The sequence below is a fragment of the Scatophagus argus genome, chromosome 16 (genome assembly GCF_020382885.2).
Source record: "Scatophagus argus isolate fScaArg1 chromosome 16, fScaArg1.pri, whole genome shotgun sequence".
Classification (NCBI taxonomy): Eukaryota; Metazoa; Chordata; class Actinopteri; family Scatophagidae; genus Scatophagus; species Scatophagus argus.
This window is the reverse complement of record NC_058508.1, coordinates 7,708,927-7,726,087: the sequence shown is the minus strand read 5'-3', so window position 1 is coordinate 7,726,087 and position 17,161 is coordinate 7,708,927. Positions and strand designations below refer to the sequence as shown.

Below are 17,161 nucleotides of genomic sequence, written 5' to 3'. Positions count from 1 at the left end.
CTGCGCATGTCAAGATTAGATTTTATATTAAAGGGAGAATCTGTAGTTTTGCAGAAAGATGATCAGGAGACTCAGCCTCAACAGAAGTCAACTAACATGTATTTGGATCAGTATTCCATAGCTCTGATTAGTAACTTTTGCTTCAAAATAAAGCACCTTAAAGGTACCCAGCTCTCATTCTCAGTTCAAGAGAGTTATGTCATAAATGACATAACTCTTCTGCAAACAAAACCTTTCCTGCATACTTCCATCCTCCTTTTCTGTTCTCCTTCCTCCATTGTATTACCCAGCTGACAGGTGGAGAGTGGGGCAGAAAAAGACCAGACTTTTCCTGGTATTCACTCTCTAGCACTAATCATGACACACTGTAAAGACTATGTTATAGAGTAAAAATACCATACTGAGAGGGGGATGAAAAGGGTTTATTGGGGTTTACCAGTGAAAAATGATCATAAGGTATAGCACCATATGCTTAAATGATTTTTATGTGTGAATAAATTGTTCATTTATAGTTCTATTTAAAGCAGGATTATTGAATATAAGTCAGAACTGTGCAGAGCAAATAGTAGATGAATGGTGCCACCATCTGTTAGCATATGTTTATTACAGTATGAAGCAAGGCAAACTTTATAAATTCAGTCTATTTTTGTAGAACAGAAACAAATAGCTATTTCAAATAGTTCATCATTCAAAATCTAAAGTCGACAAAAGAAATATTTCATTCCCAAACTTCTCAGTTGTGTTTTTGTGTTATGTGACTAAACTAAACTTTGGGGTCATTGTGTTGAACGTGGACTGGGGGAACAAAAAAGAAAAACATAAAGGCAGTAAATCTTATAAACATTGGTGGCAATGTATGAGATGAAAATGTTCAACGAGGTTAAAATACAGTTAGATACTCATAAATACATAACAATAAGTGATCAGGCAGGAACTCTTCACTGAATAACTGATAACAATAAAGCAGGAATACTGTATGAGTGCAATGTCAATATAGTGCACAGACATTGTGCCTACATCGGAGAGACTATGGCAGTTGGAAGGCTGTTGTCCTTGAACCGCATGCACTTCTATGTAATTGTGTTCATGTTTAGTTAAGTGCATTTGCAACAGAAACATTCACTTCTACTGAGCCAGGGCTGTGGTTATTGTTAAGGGCTTGTTTCTGTACAGTGAGGAGATGACAGTCGATGTGTCTGAACTCAGCAGCAAATAGGCCAAACAGGCAAAAGAACGTCATAACCGAGGCCCATTCACACACAGCAGCCCAAGATGGATAGCCTGTGTTGAGGAGAACGACCACTGAAGGAGGGGAGAGCAGTCAAGGAGCTTAATACAATGGTTGACGGTATTATATAACATCCAGTTTATCAGTTAAAATAAACATATTTGGGGTCTGTCAGTGTAGTGGTGAGGATATAGGGGTACATTGAACAAGGTTGAGAGTTACTAGTCTAGAGAATGACTCGCTGGATATTAGCCTATAGTTGTGGTTCCAGCAATAAGCACACACTCCTTTTTAAATCATAAAAAAAATTCTCGTCACTCTAATACTGACACAAGGATTGACTTAGCTTGACTTTTTTTCTTTCCATCACACAGAAAAGAAGGATACTAAGGATGACCAGGATTGTACAGAGGACGCAGCAGATCGCCCTGGCAGGCCCAACGTAACATCGATCCTGAGACGGCTGAGCTCGGTAAGTTAGAAACAGCTGCACCCAGAAGTACGCCAGGCCAAGGAAAAAAGCCAGGAACGCTCCCAAAAGGTGAATACTCTTCACGACTGACTGCTAAGTGGCATAAGCAGAGGGAGAAGAGATTTCAATGAACACACTACTATTAATGATTAGAAAAATAACAAGAAAGGTTAATTATTATTTTGTTATTAATTACTTATTCTTTTAAATTGTACCTGGAAGTTGCCAACAAGAGAGATTCCTATAGAGGAGATGAATCCCAAAACGATGCTGGCGATGTTGGCCTTTCCATGGTTACCAAAATCCCTAACCTGCTGGAAACGGATCACAACAGTCCATAGGGCTGAGGGCCACAGAGGACACAGACAGAGGAGGAGATTAAAGGAAAATTAGAAAGAAAAGCCGTGTCACTATCAAACTGTGCTAACCCTAACTTTTCTAATTTGTTGGAAAAATAAGAAATCAATTCAGTCTGAAAGCACTAGCATCCAGTTTACTGCAGCAACACAATTTTCTGTAAAAGCAGTTCCTCACTCTGTATATATCATGAGAGAAAAAGCATAAAATAAAAAAATAAACTGACTCTGTCAGTCAGCAGAGTGCAGGTGTGTCTGGGGGGCAGCAAACACAGGGCAGGCAGCATATGTCCAACATAATATTCAGGTTCCAAAACACCAGCAATGCGAAATATGAATTTGAAACTGAAAAATGCCAACCATAAGAATCTGCCAGCAGACTGTAAACTGATCAAACTAGAGCCCCTTGAGCATACTGTCATAAACGTGTATAAAAATATTGACATGCAAGGTTAGCTGTGGACGGATACACACACGGACACACACTAAAGCACACAAGCAAAAGCACTAACAAAAACAGAAAATACATGTCAAAGACTTCAAGGGGATTACACTCCTGAGCAATAGAAGCTACAAATTAATGATGAAGCAGGTTCACAAAGGTAAGTGATCAAGTACTGCTACTATTGAAAATGCCTAAATATATGTATTATTACCTAAAACAGAACAGATGTTGCAGATCTGGGAGAAGAGACAGCTCTGAGGGTTGTAAGTGCCACACAGACTTAAATGGGAGAAGGAGAAAATGGATTACTTGTCGTACAGCATAATGAATTGACGTGTTAAGTTCACTTTAAATACTGTATTTATTCTTCCACCATCTCTCTGGACAGACAGGGGTCGTACAATACCAACCTGATGTAAGGGACTCCTTCTGTGAGGTTGACTGATCCATTCGTTACTGCTACAGCAAACCTAATGGCAAGAAAGCTGCTAGTGAATCTCATACCAGGGGTACCCTGAATACAGCAGAATAAACAAAGCTTCATCTTATTTATACCTGTTTCTTACATTTGTATGGAAACATTTGACTGTATGATCAATTATCAGAGCAGTCTTCTGAAAAGACATCTGTTGGCTCTTCTTTAAAAAAAAAAAAAAAAAACATTTTTGTGTAATATAAAGTAAATGGAATCATCTACTTTTTTGTTAGTTAGATTTGTTAGTTAGTTTTAGATAGGTCTATGAATCTAACTTCATTGTGAACTGTATCATGTTCATGCTGCTCACTGTGAATTTGAATAAATATACATGGTAAGATTTAGATTACAGCCCCCAAACTGCAGAATAAATGTACATAACATTTACATAACAGTAAAATACTATGAACTTACAAGCAACAAATTAGACTGCAATTTTATTTTTAATCATTGAGTACCTACATTGAAGTACAGTAATACTAGTAATATAAGACAGGAATAAAATGGGAAAACAATGTGCCACAATAAAATAAAAATTAAAAAAAATTTTAAAGTTTAAATTACATAGGTACTAAACAAAGTTTTAAAATAAATCGGTATATATATTTTACATCAAAGTTGTACTGTACTTCTACTAAAGGCAGTAAAGTACTTCACTGATAAACTCTATGTACAAAATATTTACAGTCTAATACGAGGACAGTAGTCTAAAACATTTCCATATAAATAAATGAACAGCTTAATGTTTTTTTTCATTTTTTTGTAATGACATAAGAAGATGAGGTAAGAAAAGAACAGCAGTCAAGGAGGAGGGAAAACACTCACACAGTCCAAATGCCCACAGTGCCAAAGACAGCCAAGCAGATGGGGAGCAATGCCCACAGCCACATGTTGCAGTACAGCTGACAGCTCTTCTTCACAAAGCCAAGTGGTCAGAAGTACAGTAAAAACACAAAGAGAAGAGACCCCAAAGTGAAAGTAGCAATGTAAAAGTACAGTAAAATATCTTAACATTAACAGTGCGTGAGAGAGAAGACGTTTGTACTCACTCTGAGCTGGTTGCGGGTTAAAATGCAACTCACTATTAAAAGTTCATTCAGAGTGCCTCATTCCATTTTCACCTTTACCATAATGACACAAACAGGTGATGTGAGCTACTGCATTTTGTCCCCAATTTTCACACATGCAGTGGTAAGTCAGCTTAGTGTCAGCAGAACACCAGAAATATAAAACCAATATATTGTGTGTGTGTGTAGATTCAGTGAGAGGAGAGCACGGGATAACAAAATAGGAACACAGTATTTAAAGAAGCTGAGATTCTCAACAACACGTAAAACAAAATGAGCGCCACACCATAAAATACGGTAACATGACTGTTTCTATTACAGGGCTGGGCTGGACTTTGAGCTGGAGTTTGTTTGGTTTTTTCTTTACATTTACAAACCCTTTTCCAATTCTAGCAGCGCATTTCCTCTCCTCTACAGTTTACCTTTTCCCTTCCATTCACTGAAACAAACCCCCCAAGTTTTAAAGCTCTTAACAGAATCCTGAATTTCCTGGAAATTATTTAAATTCAGGAATTGGTATCTACAGAAGATTTCATGATTAATCACCCATAATAAATGGGTGGATGAAAAATGTACATGTTTATATTGATGAAGCAGGTTGTAAAAAGCCCTTGAGGCACATATGACCTTTGGTTCCTCTCAATGAAGATAACAGGAACATTACCACTGTTATTAATCACTGTTTGTTCAGTTGTGTTTCATCAAAAAATATAAATGATGCACACATCACAGAAATAAAAACACTATGACACAACTCATTCAAAGATTGTTCTTCATCTGTTTATTTAACTATTTTTTAGGTCTGAGTGTAAGTCGTATCCCTGTGTGTGTCAAAGCTCGAGCTCAATCTTGACATCCATCTTAGCCTTGTATGGCTCCAGCAGGGGGCGTACTTCTTCAGAGAGGAACCTGGCCACCTGGACCCGGCAGAAGGAAAGAACAGAATATTTTACCATTATTTTAACGTTCTAGTTGTGCTTCTGGAAACAGTTTTAACATCCATGAGAACAAAGTTGAGGTAGGATGCTCGCATGTACACAGATAACCAAAAATAAAAAGGGCTACAAGGAGAGGAGCAGTCAAGATGGCAGCTACAATAAAGATGCAAGGCTGTTCATGTCGCACCTGCTGGGGAGCGCGACCAATAAAGGTCTTGGGGTCCAGTATGGTGTCCAGTTGCCCCAGAATGGGGGCAAAGTAGGGGTCTTTCTGGACTCTGGCCAGCAGGTCGTTGTCACCACCCTCCTGTTTGACAACAGCTGCTGCCTCCTGGGAGAGTACACGAATCTTCTCGTGGCAGTCCTGAAGAGAGAGCAATGCCATTTATTAATCACAAAAGCTGATTACACAAGGTCATATGTTTTATGTTGCAAACATTTAAGCAAGAACAATACCTGTCTGTTCCCTCCAGCCTTCACCATGGCCATAATGATGTTCTCTGTGGCCATGAAGGGCAGCTCATGGCGGATGTGTCTCTCAATGACTTTGGGGTAGACTACAAGTCCCTCTGTGATGTTCTGCAGGGTGCTGAGGATGATGTCAGCTGTCAGGAAGGACTCGGGCAGGGAGATCCTCCTGCACAGAAAGAAACCTTTGCATGATCCTGTACAAGATCAGAGCCCAGATACCTTTAACAAATTTAATTACAAGCAACAACTTCTTACTGAATAACTGAGTAACATTGCAAGCCCACTCAAGCATATCAGAACATATTATATATGGAAAAAAATATCTGAGGACAGTGTGTGTTTGTGACCTGTTGGCACTGTCATCCAGCGTCCTCTCCAGCCACTGGACCGAGGCCGTCTGCAGCGGGTCGGCCATCAGCGCCACCAGATGTCGGGCCAGGCTACAGCAACGCTCGGCACGCATGGGGTTCCTCTTGTAGGGCATGGCACTGGAACCTGGAGGAGCGAGACATGTGATTTGTGCTGTCACCTGTGCTACAGGACAGTGTCTTTGCGTTTCTGAATGAGATCCAACTGTATGAGGCGAGTGAATACCAATCTGCTCCTTCTCGAAAGGCTCCTCGATCTCCTTCTGGTTGGCAAGCAGGCGGATGTCTGTGCAGATCTAAAGGGCAGACCGATCAAACAGGAGCTTCAGCAATGCAAAGATCTAACTGCTCATTAAAAAGTCAGATAAAGTGCAGATTTGTCACAGTGCCAGGAGATTTCCATTACACACCACTAGATGGCAACAGTTCTCTACACATCTCCAGTTTGTGCAGCTTACCTTGTGAACAGTAGCTCCCAAACTGGCCAGGCTGGACAGACAGTCGATGTCCACCTTACGACTGTATGTCTGTCCTGTCACCAGGTAGGCTCTGTGGAGCAGGGGACAACATCATCAGCTGTAATAACAAAGCCGGTCGCTGTAACCTGTTCAGTGACACCACCCTTATTTTGGCTGGGGAGTTTAACAGTTTACACAGTAACTTCACTGTAGAGTTTCATCTGCATTTCTGCTTGCTTCATGTTCTAATCAGCTTTCTTTCCTTAAACGTAGACAACAGATATGAATACAAATTCTGCTGAAAATCACTTCTACTTTAATACAGAACTCACTTCTTGAACAAAGCCATCTCCGTCACCATTCTGTCAAGCTCTTCCACCTGGTGAAATAAAGGGGTTAAGCGTGAAAACTGTTTCGTTTAAACCCATCATTACAACTATTTTTGAGATTAAAATCGTTATCTCCATCACTGTCTACATGCTACTTTATCACCGATTTACACCTTGTCGTGGTCCCCCTGAAAGAGCTGTAGGAAGCTGGCCTGGGTGCCAGTGGTGCCCTTAACCCCCCGGAAACGCAGGTCATCGCGCGCTCGTTGCAGGTTGCGCATGTCCATGGTCAAGTCCTGCAGCCACAGACATGCTCGCTTTCCCACCGTCGTCAACTGGGCAGGCCTATAGGCATAGCAGCCACAGTGAAAGATGGAAGACAGCGATGTTGTACTTCAGAAAAGTGAGAAAAAGGTGGAGCCACCAGGCAGGTGAAGACGTTGCAAATAGCGCACATCTGACAAGAGAACTGCACAGCTGTTCTCAGACTCACTGGTAGTGTGTGAAGCCAAGCGTGGGGAGGTCAGCGTAGTTCTCTGCAAAGTTTGCCAGTCTGTCAATGACTCTGGCCAGCTGTGGAAAAAAGAACAAAGAGTTTTCAGCACTGAATTATTGCATAATGTGCTTCTCATTTCTGGTTTGTATTCAGTTTTGTGTTACAAAACACTGCAAAAAAATATTTCTACATTGTGGACTTGTTACTGAACAGCTGAGGCGTGCAAAGAAAAAAAAAAGAAAAACGCCCTTATTTCCACCAATTTCATAGATGTACAAGTAGATGAGTGTGCATGTTTTCTGGCAGCTGAGCCTCACCTTGGGCAAGAGAATATCAAATCCATCACGCAGCATAATCAGATCCTGAGGAACAAGAACAAGACAACTTAGCATGAAAAGAAAACGAAAAGCACTTTGTACTTGTTAAACTATACGCATAATCCAGTCATATTTACAGTATTGTCTCCCACGTAGCAGGAGGTGGCGCCGAGGTGGATGATGGGTGCAGCAGTGGGGCAGCAGTGTGCGAAGGTGTGGACGTGTGCCATGACATCGTGCCTGAGCTTGCGCTCCTCCTCAGCAGCCATGGCAAAGTCAATGTCCTTTTCGTGGCTCTCCATCTCTTGAATCTGGGCGTCTGTGATGGGCAGACCCAAAGCCTGAGGAGGATGACAATGAAGAATTCCAATTAGCTCGGCCCCACATTGTGTTCTGTATGTTCATTTTGTGTTCTCTATAACTTTATGAAATCTTAACATTATTATTATATTTTTAATTCGTGATGTAAAGGTTAAAACACTGGAAACGTTTTACATTATGATGCATGTCTATGAAAAAAAAGAGATTATTTGCATTTATCTATTAGATCATCACATTTCACTGGTGTTTACAGTGATTTTGTTCTTTTGCTGCTCAGCTATCACTAACTGCGTTTATGGCAATGAAGGCATTTCAAAAGCAAATACAGCTTAAATGATTAGTCCATTAACTGATCAGTTGATTGACAGAAAGATCATGCTAATTACTTAATCAATGCAGTCATTTTTCAAGTAATGATATGGGAAAATGGTTTATAAGTTTAAGCTTCTGAAATGGGAGGAATTGCTGCTTTTCTTTGTCACATACCAAACTGAACTGAATATTAATGTAGAACAAAAGTTATTTGAAAACACCAGCTTGGGCGCAGGGAAACTATAGCAAACTAGAGCAAAAAAAAAAACAACAAAACATCAGTAGCTGTAGCCACACTGAGAAGGTCTGTAATCTGGTCAAAAGTTACACAAGTGTTTGCTGCTTGAAATGTGTGCTTAAAATCACATGTCACTTTAAGATGTCTGGACAGGAGACAGACAGTCTGATAATGATGTTAGTGATCTTTTCTCGTCTTGACAGGCATGTGCTCTCCTCGTGAGAAGGAGCTTAATATCCTGATTAGGTTGGATTATTTTCTTTTCCCCACTGGGACAGAGGAGTCATGAGATGGGACCACAAAATGGGTTAATTGAGAAATTGAGCCCGACCCCTGAGAGTACCTTTGTCCCTCCATGTTATCACACAGTGCAGAACCCAACAGCATCAAGCCCTGCCGTGTCAAAGGTCAGGCTGTGTGCACGCCAATTCGATTTAAAGGTACAGAAGTTAGGTTGGACTGCATTAGGTTTAGGCTAGTAAAATGCAGCCTCGCTGGGGGTGGGGGCGGTGGGGGTTCTCCTGTTACTGTGACATTTTCTGTATGCTATTTTCACATGCAAACCACACAGAGAAGACAGCCACAGGCCTCTCTAACTCCACACAGGCAAACTGTAGTAAAGCCAAACCCCTGATGAAAAAAAGATGGACCCTGTGATCATTTCTGATTAGTGTGTGCGAAAGAGGTCATGTGAGAGGATACATGTGAGAGGGTATGTCAACAGTTCACCTCCCTCTGCGCTCTTTAATATGACAAACGCAGCAATCACTCAAAGGAATCACGAGAGTTAGAGGATGAGTTTTAAAGTTTAGCCACTGAGAAATGTTCACAGATATTCTGAAATCATAAGCACTTTCACTTTGACCAGGATCTTAAACACAGGCTATATATTTATAGAAACTAATAGAGAATATTTGTGTGATACTGCCAGACAGTGAGGGTTGAGACTAAGGGTTGTTGAAGCAACACATGGGGAAACGCCTTCTATCTCACAGTACAGAACACAAACACAGGGTTTGGTGTCATGGACTGACAGCGAAAATAGAACATGTATCTTAAGTATTTAAAATATTATATTTGTGCTTTTATCAGCATCCACTGTTATGAATAGTCAGAGGAAACAAGTGCTAGTTGATATCCTACAATATAAACAGATTATTCTGCAGCAGCAGCCCATAAGCTGCACATAACCAAAGTTTTTTTTAACTGAATTACGTTAGAATATTGTTGTTCTCCTCCCGGCTTAAAACGGTTTACTGTTATGCTTTAAATGTGTTTTTTTCTTGTAATTTATGGTACAAGGAGTAGAGAAGCCTTTGCTTAGCTCCAGGACCTGACAACTATGTACAGAGCTCTTACATGGGGTCCTACTTAAAACTATATTTAGAGCAGGGAACTTGATAGGGATCTTTGAAGGTCGCACACTATACACTTAAAAAGCACAAAAAAGATTCTGTGTGTCTACAAAGACAACAGCAGCAAGGACATGAGTTGTGGTGTTGATACTATGAAGCTACGATGTGTCAAACCTTCTCAGCCTTAGCCAGGTAGATCCACAGCTTCCTCCAGGTTGTGAATTTCTTCCTGTCACTGAAGTTGTAGGCCATTTCCTTGCTGGCATACCTCGACACCAGCGGTGAGCGGTATTTCATGAACTCGTCAGCTCCCTCCATGTTTGCCGAGACAAGGTGGTGTCCGCTAAAAACACAAAAGGTCCAGGCTGCTCCTTCACCTGCTCTCACCAACGGACACTAGCTTCCCCAGCAGCACCGCCAACTTCAGCTTGTAACATCACATGGGTAAGGCAGCGCTGTTTTACGACACTACCGGTCGGCGTACGGCTTGACGCCTGGATATGACACTTATAACGGTGTACGGCAGAGTGGCGCTACTGTGTCATCACTTAAATTGCTCTTAATTTTTTTGTCGAAAACAGCTGCGTCGCAAGCTCCAATACATCATAGTAGGTCAACAAACGTCGAACAAATATAATAATGCCTACACTTTTATGTAAAGTACACACAGCTAGTGTTTTTAACCCCCGTGTCTTCGTGATTTCCCTTGAGTCCGTGAATGTATCGCGCCATACAACGTGCATAATTAGCCCGATAAGGAGCCAAGTCAGAGCTCAGACCTTCAAGATGGTTTATGTCATTTTATTGTGCCCAACATCACATTCTTGTGATGCATCCTTAAGAAATGATTCATACTAAGGTGACAGTGCTTTGAATTGAATGCAATAAGATAACGTCTTAATGCTCATCTGCTATTTATAGGAGCTTTGATGTATTATGTAAGATGAGGCTGCATGTCTTATATCAATATTTAAATTTATTCATGCAGTATGCATCCCCTCCCTGCCTCTGCCCAATATTTCTGTCTGCAGGCATCATATAAATAGTAGCGTTTGTGCATGATGCAGCAGCTGGGGAATACATCCAGCTGTAAACAGAACCGAGTGCTTGCTTTCTTTCTCTTTCTCTCTCTCTCTCTCTCTCTCTCTCTCTCTCTCTCTCTCTCTCTCTCCCTCTCCCCGTGTGTGTGTGTCTATCCATCTTTCTATCTGTCCTCTGACTGCAGTCTGCATACAGTGCCACACTGCTGCTGCTGTGTGATACGAGGAGGTGGGAGTAACAGCTTCCTCTGTTTCTAAAAAGAAATGACGAGACATCTTCCTGGAGCTGCTGCAGCAGGGGTGGATTTGGCTTTCGGGCTCCTGCATTGCACAATCTTTCCCCTCTGCTCAGGCAGATAAATAAGACAAAAGAAAGAGCGCTGGGAGACGAGGAGAAGGGGAAAGACTTTACGGAGGAAAGGACAGAAAAGAGCCACAGTGGAGTGAGGGGGTGTGGAACATAACTGGTTAAAAGAAAGAGGGGGAGAAGTTGAATGGCAGAGGAGGAGGTATGAGAAGAGAAAGGGAGGCAGGGGCAGACACGAGGAGCAGAAGGTAGAGTGAGTTACACTGCAGTAGAATGAGGGTTAGAGTCAAACAGAAAGCCAAAAAGCATTTGAGCTGCCAGCCTTTCCCACGCCACTCAGGATCCGTCGCTTTCTGAAGAGACAAGAGCAGGAATCCACCGTGGAGGCGAGAAGGAGAAGGAGGAGGGGGGCTGAGGAGGAGGAGGAAGCCAGAGGTTCTACACACAAGATGGCTGCTGTGTCCTCTGCCTCTGACACTGGTAAGTGGGTTTTCATCCTTTGCTGCACACCTCACCGCAGGTTCCACCTTCATCACCACCATTCATTCAGTGACACCATCCGGGGTAAACCCTCACAGCCATTTCATGTTTGGACCCAGAGATCCTCAATACTTAGAAACTGTTGCTTGAGTCAACTTCATGTGTTTAGCAGCTCACATGGAAAGTGTCAGCATCAGTGAGTAAGAGAGGTAAATCTTCCTTCCCCTCCCTCCGTGTTCTCCCCTCTTGTCAGCTATACAGAGCAGATGTTGTTCCTCTTGCCAGCCTGTAAATATTCTTATTTTTCTGTGATGCTGTTTATTAAAACATGTATCCTTTTAGTCAGTATATATGCCATTCTGACTGGAATGACTGTAAGGTTCCTCCCCTCTGACCCATTTTTTCCAAAGGCTAAGGACAGAGGAAAACAAAGAGGAGGCATGCTGGGGGGGGGCGGTTAGGGAGAGAGAAGGGGGACAAGAAAAGCATAAGAATGAAAGAGGAGACAGTTCAGGAGAACAGGTATAAGGCAGCAAGGTGATCAGATAAGAAGGGGAACTCTGAGAAGTGAGAACAGAAATGAGAGAGGGAAAGTGTATGAGAAGGAGATGCATCAGGTAATATGTTGCATTGGAAACAAGTGCCCTCATCTCCACAAAGCACTTTTTTTGGCAGTACTTTCAAGACCAGACAGGAGAGTAAAGAATAAAAATCATTTCCTCTGAGTTAGCAGTCAGAAAACCAAACTAACAAACCCGTCTTTGTGGGGAACCTCCAGTCTAATCTTCCTGTGCTTCAACAGGGGACCCCAGGGGCCGACATCCCCCTGAGCGTAGACTGCTGATCCTGGGGGGGCCACAGTCTGGCAAGACCTCCACCGCCAACACCATCCTGGGAGATGAGATCTTCGACTCTGGGACGGAGACTACCCACAGCAACGTGGGCCAGACGGAGATCTATGGCCGACGGGTCACTGTGGTCGACACTCCACCGTGGGCCATTCCCAGTGACCCAGAGGACAACGAGGAAGCTGACAGCAACGACAACGCTGGTGCCGAGTCAGACAGCCCACCGCAGCCCCCGCCAAGCCTGGACAGTGAGGGGCCATGCATGGGAGCCATACTCTGCCCCCCTGGACCCCACGCCATCCTGCTGGTCTTGTCGGTCACCCAGCCCTTCACTGACATCCACAGGAGGGCTGCAGAGGAGCAGCTCGGTGCGCTGGGTGGAGGGACATGGAGGTACTCCATGGTGGTCTTTACTGGATTGGACAAGCTGCCTAAAGGTGTGTTCATTGAGGAGCACATAGCGAACACTGGAGAGGCCCTACAGTGGCTGGTGGAGAGATGTGGCAGCAGGTACAAACTCGCTCTTTACATTTTCTCTTTCACCTTTCACTTTGATTTGATGAAAAATAGCTCTGAATGAAGTGTCAAGTCTTTGTCACAAATAATTACTGAATTTTGTGGTTGGAGCAACAGTACTGCAATACTTCAATACATATTTTAAAATGAATTTTACACATCCACGTTTTACAGTACAGGTCTTGGGGAGTACTAATGCCTGAGTGCAAAAGTCATACGAAGTGTTGAAATAAATGAACTGCCTCAAACGACATCACTTGATTCAGGTGATGTGGTGTTGCCTTTTTTGTAAAGTTTGTGGACAGATCTTAAAAGGAACGGTGAGAGTTGAAGAGTCAGAGGTTGAGGTGTCCTAATCTTTAGACGTTATGATGGTTCAAGCTCCAAAAATGTTCAGTCCCAAAGAGATAACCCCAAACCCTAAATTTGGGGAGATCCCTTTAGGGCCACAGAAAATATTTTAAATTTGGCTTTTTACAGGCTGAGTAGATCTCCTCGTGATGACACAAAGTTAACTTTATGTGTAAAACTGCTGAAGTGCCCCTTTAAAAACTGTTGCTGTTTTTCCACTTTTAGGTACCACGCATTTGATAACACTCGAAAAGACACAGAAGACAACTCACAGGTACCAGAGCTGATGGAAAAGGTGGAGGAAATGATCACTGACAACCAAGGTTGGTTTTTCAAATGAAGTAACTTTGTTGCACTTTCTGTGCTGTGATACACACAAATAACTCTGTATACCAGGCACCATTTCTTTGTGTTGGAGAACTGATTGAAAACAATGAATAATATATTGTCGCTGCCGTGCAGGCTGGTACTTTGAGGTGAACGAGTTGATTTTACTAGAGGAAGAGCAAGCCAGGAGAGCTCTGGAAGAGGAGAGGATGAGGATGGAGGAACACGCTAGACAGAGGGAGCAGATGATCGGAGGACCTCCCAGAGGTAAGAGAGCTCTGTGTGTGTGTGTGTGTGTCTGTGTGTTCATCTGTCCATCTGTGTTGTGTGTGCAAGTGAGTGAGTCCTGCACTTAAGGAGAGAAATGATTGCATACATGGTGTGATGCTGTTCCTGGAAAAACAAAGCTACAGAACTGGTGTTCTAGGAAATAGCTTACTCAGTGGTAGTCAGTCAATATTGCTTTACTGCCTAATGGTTAGCCATTCTCCCACAGTCTCTCTCCCTATCTCATTCTGTCTTTGTCTCTCTTTCTCTCTCTGTCTTTACAGAGTTGAGACTGCTGTTGTTGGGCTGGAAGGGTGTCGGGAAGAGCTCGGTGGGGAACTCCATTCTGGGCCGTCGATACTTTGAGTCGGGCCAGGAGACAGAGCTGTGCCTTAGGAGGCAGGCGCTCGTATCTGGTCGTCGGGTCACCATCGTTGACACCCCGGGCTGGGATTGGTTCTCGGTCAGGCGAACCCCAAAGCGCATCCGCCAGGAGTCCCAGCGTGGAGCTGCCCTCCTGCGACCCGGACCCCACACCCTCCTGCTGGTCCTCCCCGTGGTGTCATCGCTCACCGCCAGGAAGAGGCGAACGCTCCTGGCTCACATAGAGACTCTGTTTGGGGACAGTGCGTGCCTCCACACCATGGTGTTGTTCAGCTGTGGTGATTGGCTGGGCCGCACGCCCATCGAGGAGCACATTCTTCGAGGTGGGCGGGAGCTGCAAAGACTACTGGAATACTGTGGGAACTATTACCACGTCCTGGACAGTAAGACCCCTGGCAAGGACAGGAGTGTGTCAGTTCTACTGGATAAGATAGAGGAGATGATCAGAGAGAACGGAGACAAGGCCTTCCTCCCTATACAGACCGAGTGGTGTAAGTCATTTTCATATAAGCTTTTTTCTTGATATGCTACCTGAATGTCTGAGTTTGAGGTTTGTGTGCATGAATCATTAATGTTTCATGCTATACATCTGTCTAACATAACTGTGTTGCGTTTGACAGTGAGCGAGGAGAGCTCCTACTCCTCTGACAACACCGAGCCTGAGGATGACTGTCGAGGATGCCAGCTACAGTGACATGATAACACTGAAAGGAAAGGCTTTTTATCCTCCTTCAGAGTCCTCAATAGGCCCAAACATCAGCTTGTGCAACTCAAACCTGATCTAGATATCCCGCCCTGACTCTGAAGAGTTTTAGGGAAAACAAGCTCTTTGTTAAAAACGACAGAACTCTTTCATCACTGAGCAAAGCTCAACGTGGACCGAAAGTGCAATGCACGCCTGAGTTCAAAACACTCTCCCCAAACCCAAGAGGAGAAATATTCTGCTTCTGCCTCAAGGGACAAGAACTCAATCCCTCTTTGTGAGCATGTATACAGATAACTGCTGCTAAAGAGACCCTGTTCAACACTGCAGAGTAAAGAATTACTCATCATTGTAACTATGTTCAGACCTCGCTAATACAAGTTGAAAGCTTAAAATCAAAACCAAATGCTTATACCGATGATATAATCAGGACAGGTCAGATTTGATAGTTGGTCTGCAGTAATAGTGTCACTCTTGGTTATTGGAAGACGAAAAGGAAATGTCTCTATGTGTGAAACCTTGCCTTGACTTTACAATATAGTCATCCCCTCTCTTCAGTAATACCATTTCTGTCATTCAGTTCACATTGGTGGTTCAAATTAAATGGTCTGAGTGAAATCCACTAATTGAATATCAATATGGAGTGTGTGCACACCAGTTTAAAAGTCAGCCTTGAGTTGTCTGTACAGTCTGGTATCATAAAAGCAAATGACATGAAGCATCTGCCAACTTTCGGACATTTTACGAGTGATGTTAAAATTCCCTTCATTAATATTTTGTTTGTTTCCGCTCAGGGAGTCAGGGTTGAAAAGCTTCCTCCAGGACAAAATCTGGTACGTTTACAGGAATGCTGCTTAACGCTGATTGCTAAAGCGCAGACTTAAGTCACTTATGAATTCAAACTGGAGTTTTTCTGCAAGTATTTGCTTCACTTTGTTGAAAGTGGTAGAGAGTCCATGTTTGCCCATTGGTTGGAATTGAAAAAAGTAAATTGAGTGCATCTAAAGCAGTCAACACAGTCATACCTAGCCTGCCTCTGTTGTAGCATTCATGCACACAAGCAGCTCTAAAAAGCATTAAGGAGAGGCTGTGTTGAAACTATGTGCAGTCTCAGATCCCTGCAGAGCTACTTGGGCCGGCTCTGCTTCGCTGTTTGCATTCATGCATCCAGTGCATTTATCGACAAGGTAGATTCAGCTATGTGCCTCAGCATCAAAGCGTGAGAGTTGGAGTACAGCCCTGCAGCAGGCAGTAACCTACTACATCAGCTACATCAAGCTTTTGCATGCTTCAGAAACCACACAACCTCATGAACCATACAAGCTCGCATAGGGTTTTTACTACCTTTTTCTACATTCAGACATCTGTTCCTGACATCCATAGTGATGTTTTGAAAATATGAAATAAATATATATTCAGCTCTCAGAGGCATGTTAAGACACCGCATGCAGATAAATGAGTGCCTATGGAGTTGACAGCAACCTCACTTCTTATTCCTCTGACTCTTGCTCGAGCGAGTAAGTGTGTGGGAATTTATGGTCAAGCATCACATCTGTCTACCTTTACAACTGCAAAAAATAAGAGAAAAAAGAGAAATCCTGCTCTGAAATTTACAAGTAAAAGCATATACAACATGAGACCGATACCACTGCCATGCTGTAAAATTTTCTTTTATACACATGACGTAGCCTACAAAAGAAACCCAGACCCTGCTTCCTCTCTGCTTTACTGACTCTGTGCTTCATGTAGTGATGTAGGCTACCGCAGCACTTTGTGTGACGAGCATGACTTTACAATTTGATATGAGGATGTTTCAGACATTCCTCTGGAGTCTTAGAGTCCCACTTCACCTGTGAATATGTTGTATAAGCTGTGTATATTTCTAGTATAAAATATGTTACATTGTACGCAATTAGCGAAGCATTTTGCACTGTGTAAGTCCTACCACTTTACTGTAGCCAAAGTGACTTTACTTCTTGTGTGGTCCATCCTAAATGGTGATTGCATCATGAGTACTTTGCTCATCCTCAGAAAACAATAAAATATATGGATATATTGTTGTGTATTCTTGGCTTTAATCTTATTATTTAATGAGATTGGGAACCGATGACCCTGTGATGGAGTAGCAATTGTGTGATATCACTCAAGGTCACTAGGTGGCACTGTAGGAAGCGGATTTGCCATCCTTTCCACAGCATACTAACTGCATATGAGGATAGTGACACAGAGAATATGAAAAAAGGAGCATTATCTGCTGTATTGTGGAAAGGGTTTCATAAAGTAATACTTTCA

The 17,161-nt window shown here is 42.8% G+C and overlaps 3 protein-coding genes across 6 annotated transcripts; 1 reads left to right on the top strand and 2 right to left on the bottom strand.

The window, feature by feature from the left end:
• Positions 1-394: 394 nt before the first annotated feature.
• tmem150b (transmembrane protein 150B) lies at positions 395-4,667 on the bottom strand. 2 transcript variants are annotated; one of them, XM_046415682.1, is made up of 7 exons: positions 4,026-4,667; positions 3,802-3,890; positions 2,912-2,971; positions 2,713-2,780; positions 1,916-2,043; positions 1,616-1,793; positions 395-1,302 (listed from the first exon to the last, which is right to left on the bottom strand). In XM_046415682.1, the coding sequence occupies exons 2-7, from the start codon at positions 3,864-3,866 to the stop codon at positions 1,091-1,093; spliced, it is 711 nt and encodes a 236-aa protein (XP_046271638.1). In that variant the 5' UTR covers positions 3,867-3,890; positions 4,026-4,667; the 3' UTR covers positions 395-1,090. The 2 variants fall into 2 exon arrangements, with proteins under 2 accessions (XP_046271638.1, XP_046271639.1); XM_046415683.1 differs by having other exon boundaries at positions 1,616-1,790; positions 3,802-4,667.
• Positions 4,668-4,801: 134 nt separating this feature from the next.
• adsl (adenylosuccinate lyase) lies at positions 4,802-10,165 on the bottom strand. The gene is made up of 12 exons (XM_046415681.1): positions 9,821-10,165; positions 7,558-7,761; positions 7,421-7,465; positions 7,101-7,180; positions 6,781-6,952; positions 6,611-6,657; positions 6,279-6,369; positions 6,047-6,116; positions 5,800-5,947; positions 5,438-5,618; positions 5,169-5,345; positions 4,802-4,960 (listed from the first exon to the last, which is right to left on the bottom strand). The coding sequence occupies exons 1-12, from the start codon at positions 9,962-9,964 to the stop codon at positions 4,874-4,876; spliced, it is 1,446 nt and encodes a 481-aa protein (XP_046271637.1). The 5' UTR covers positions 9,965-10,165; the 3' UTR covers positions 4,802-4,873.
• Positions 10,153-16,924, top strand: si:dkey-110g7.8 (GTPase IMAP family member 8). Of its 3 annotated transcripts, none has more exons than XM_046415678.1 (7): positions 10,153-10,254; positions 10,872-11,473; positions 12,276-12,831; positions 13,414-13,511; positions 13,651-13,782; positions 14,067-14,657; positions 14,787-16,924. In XM_046415678.1, exons 2-7 carry the CDS (start codon positions 11,443-11,445, stop codon positions 14,858-14,860), a joined length of 1,482 nt encoding a protein of 493 aa, XP_046271634.1. In that variant the 5' UTR covers positions 10,153-10,254; positions 10,872-11,442; the 3' UTR covers positions 14,861-16,924. The 3 variants fall into 3 exon arrangements, with proteins under 3 accessions (XP_046271634.1, XP_046271635.1, XP_046271633.1); XM_046415679.1 differs by having other exon boundaries at positions 10,199-10,356; XM_046415677.1 differs by having other exon boundaries at positions 10,204-10,505.
• Positions 16,925-17,161: the final 237 nt, after the last annotated feature.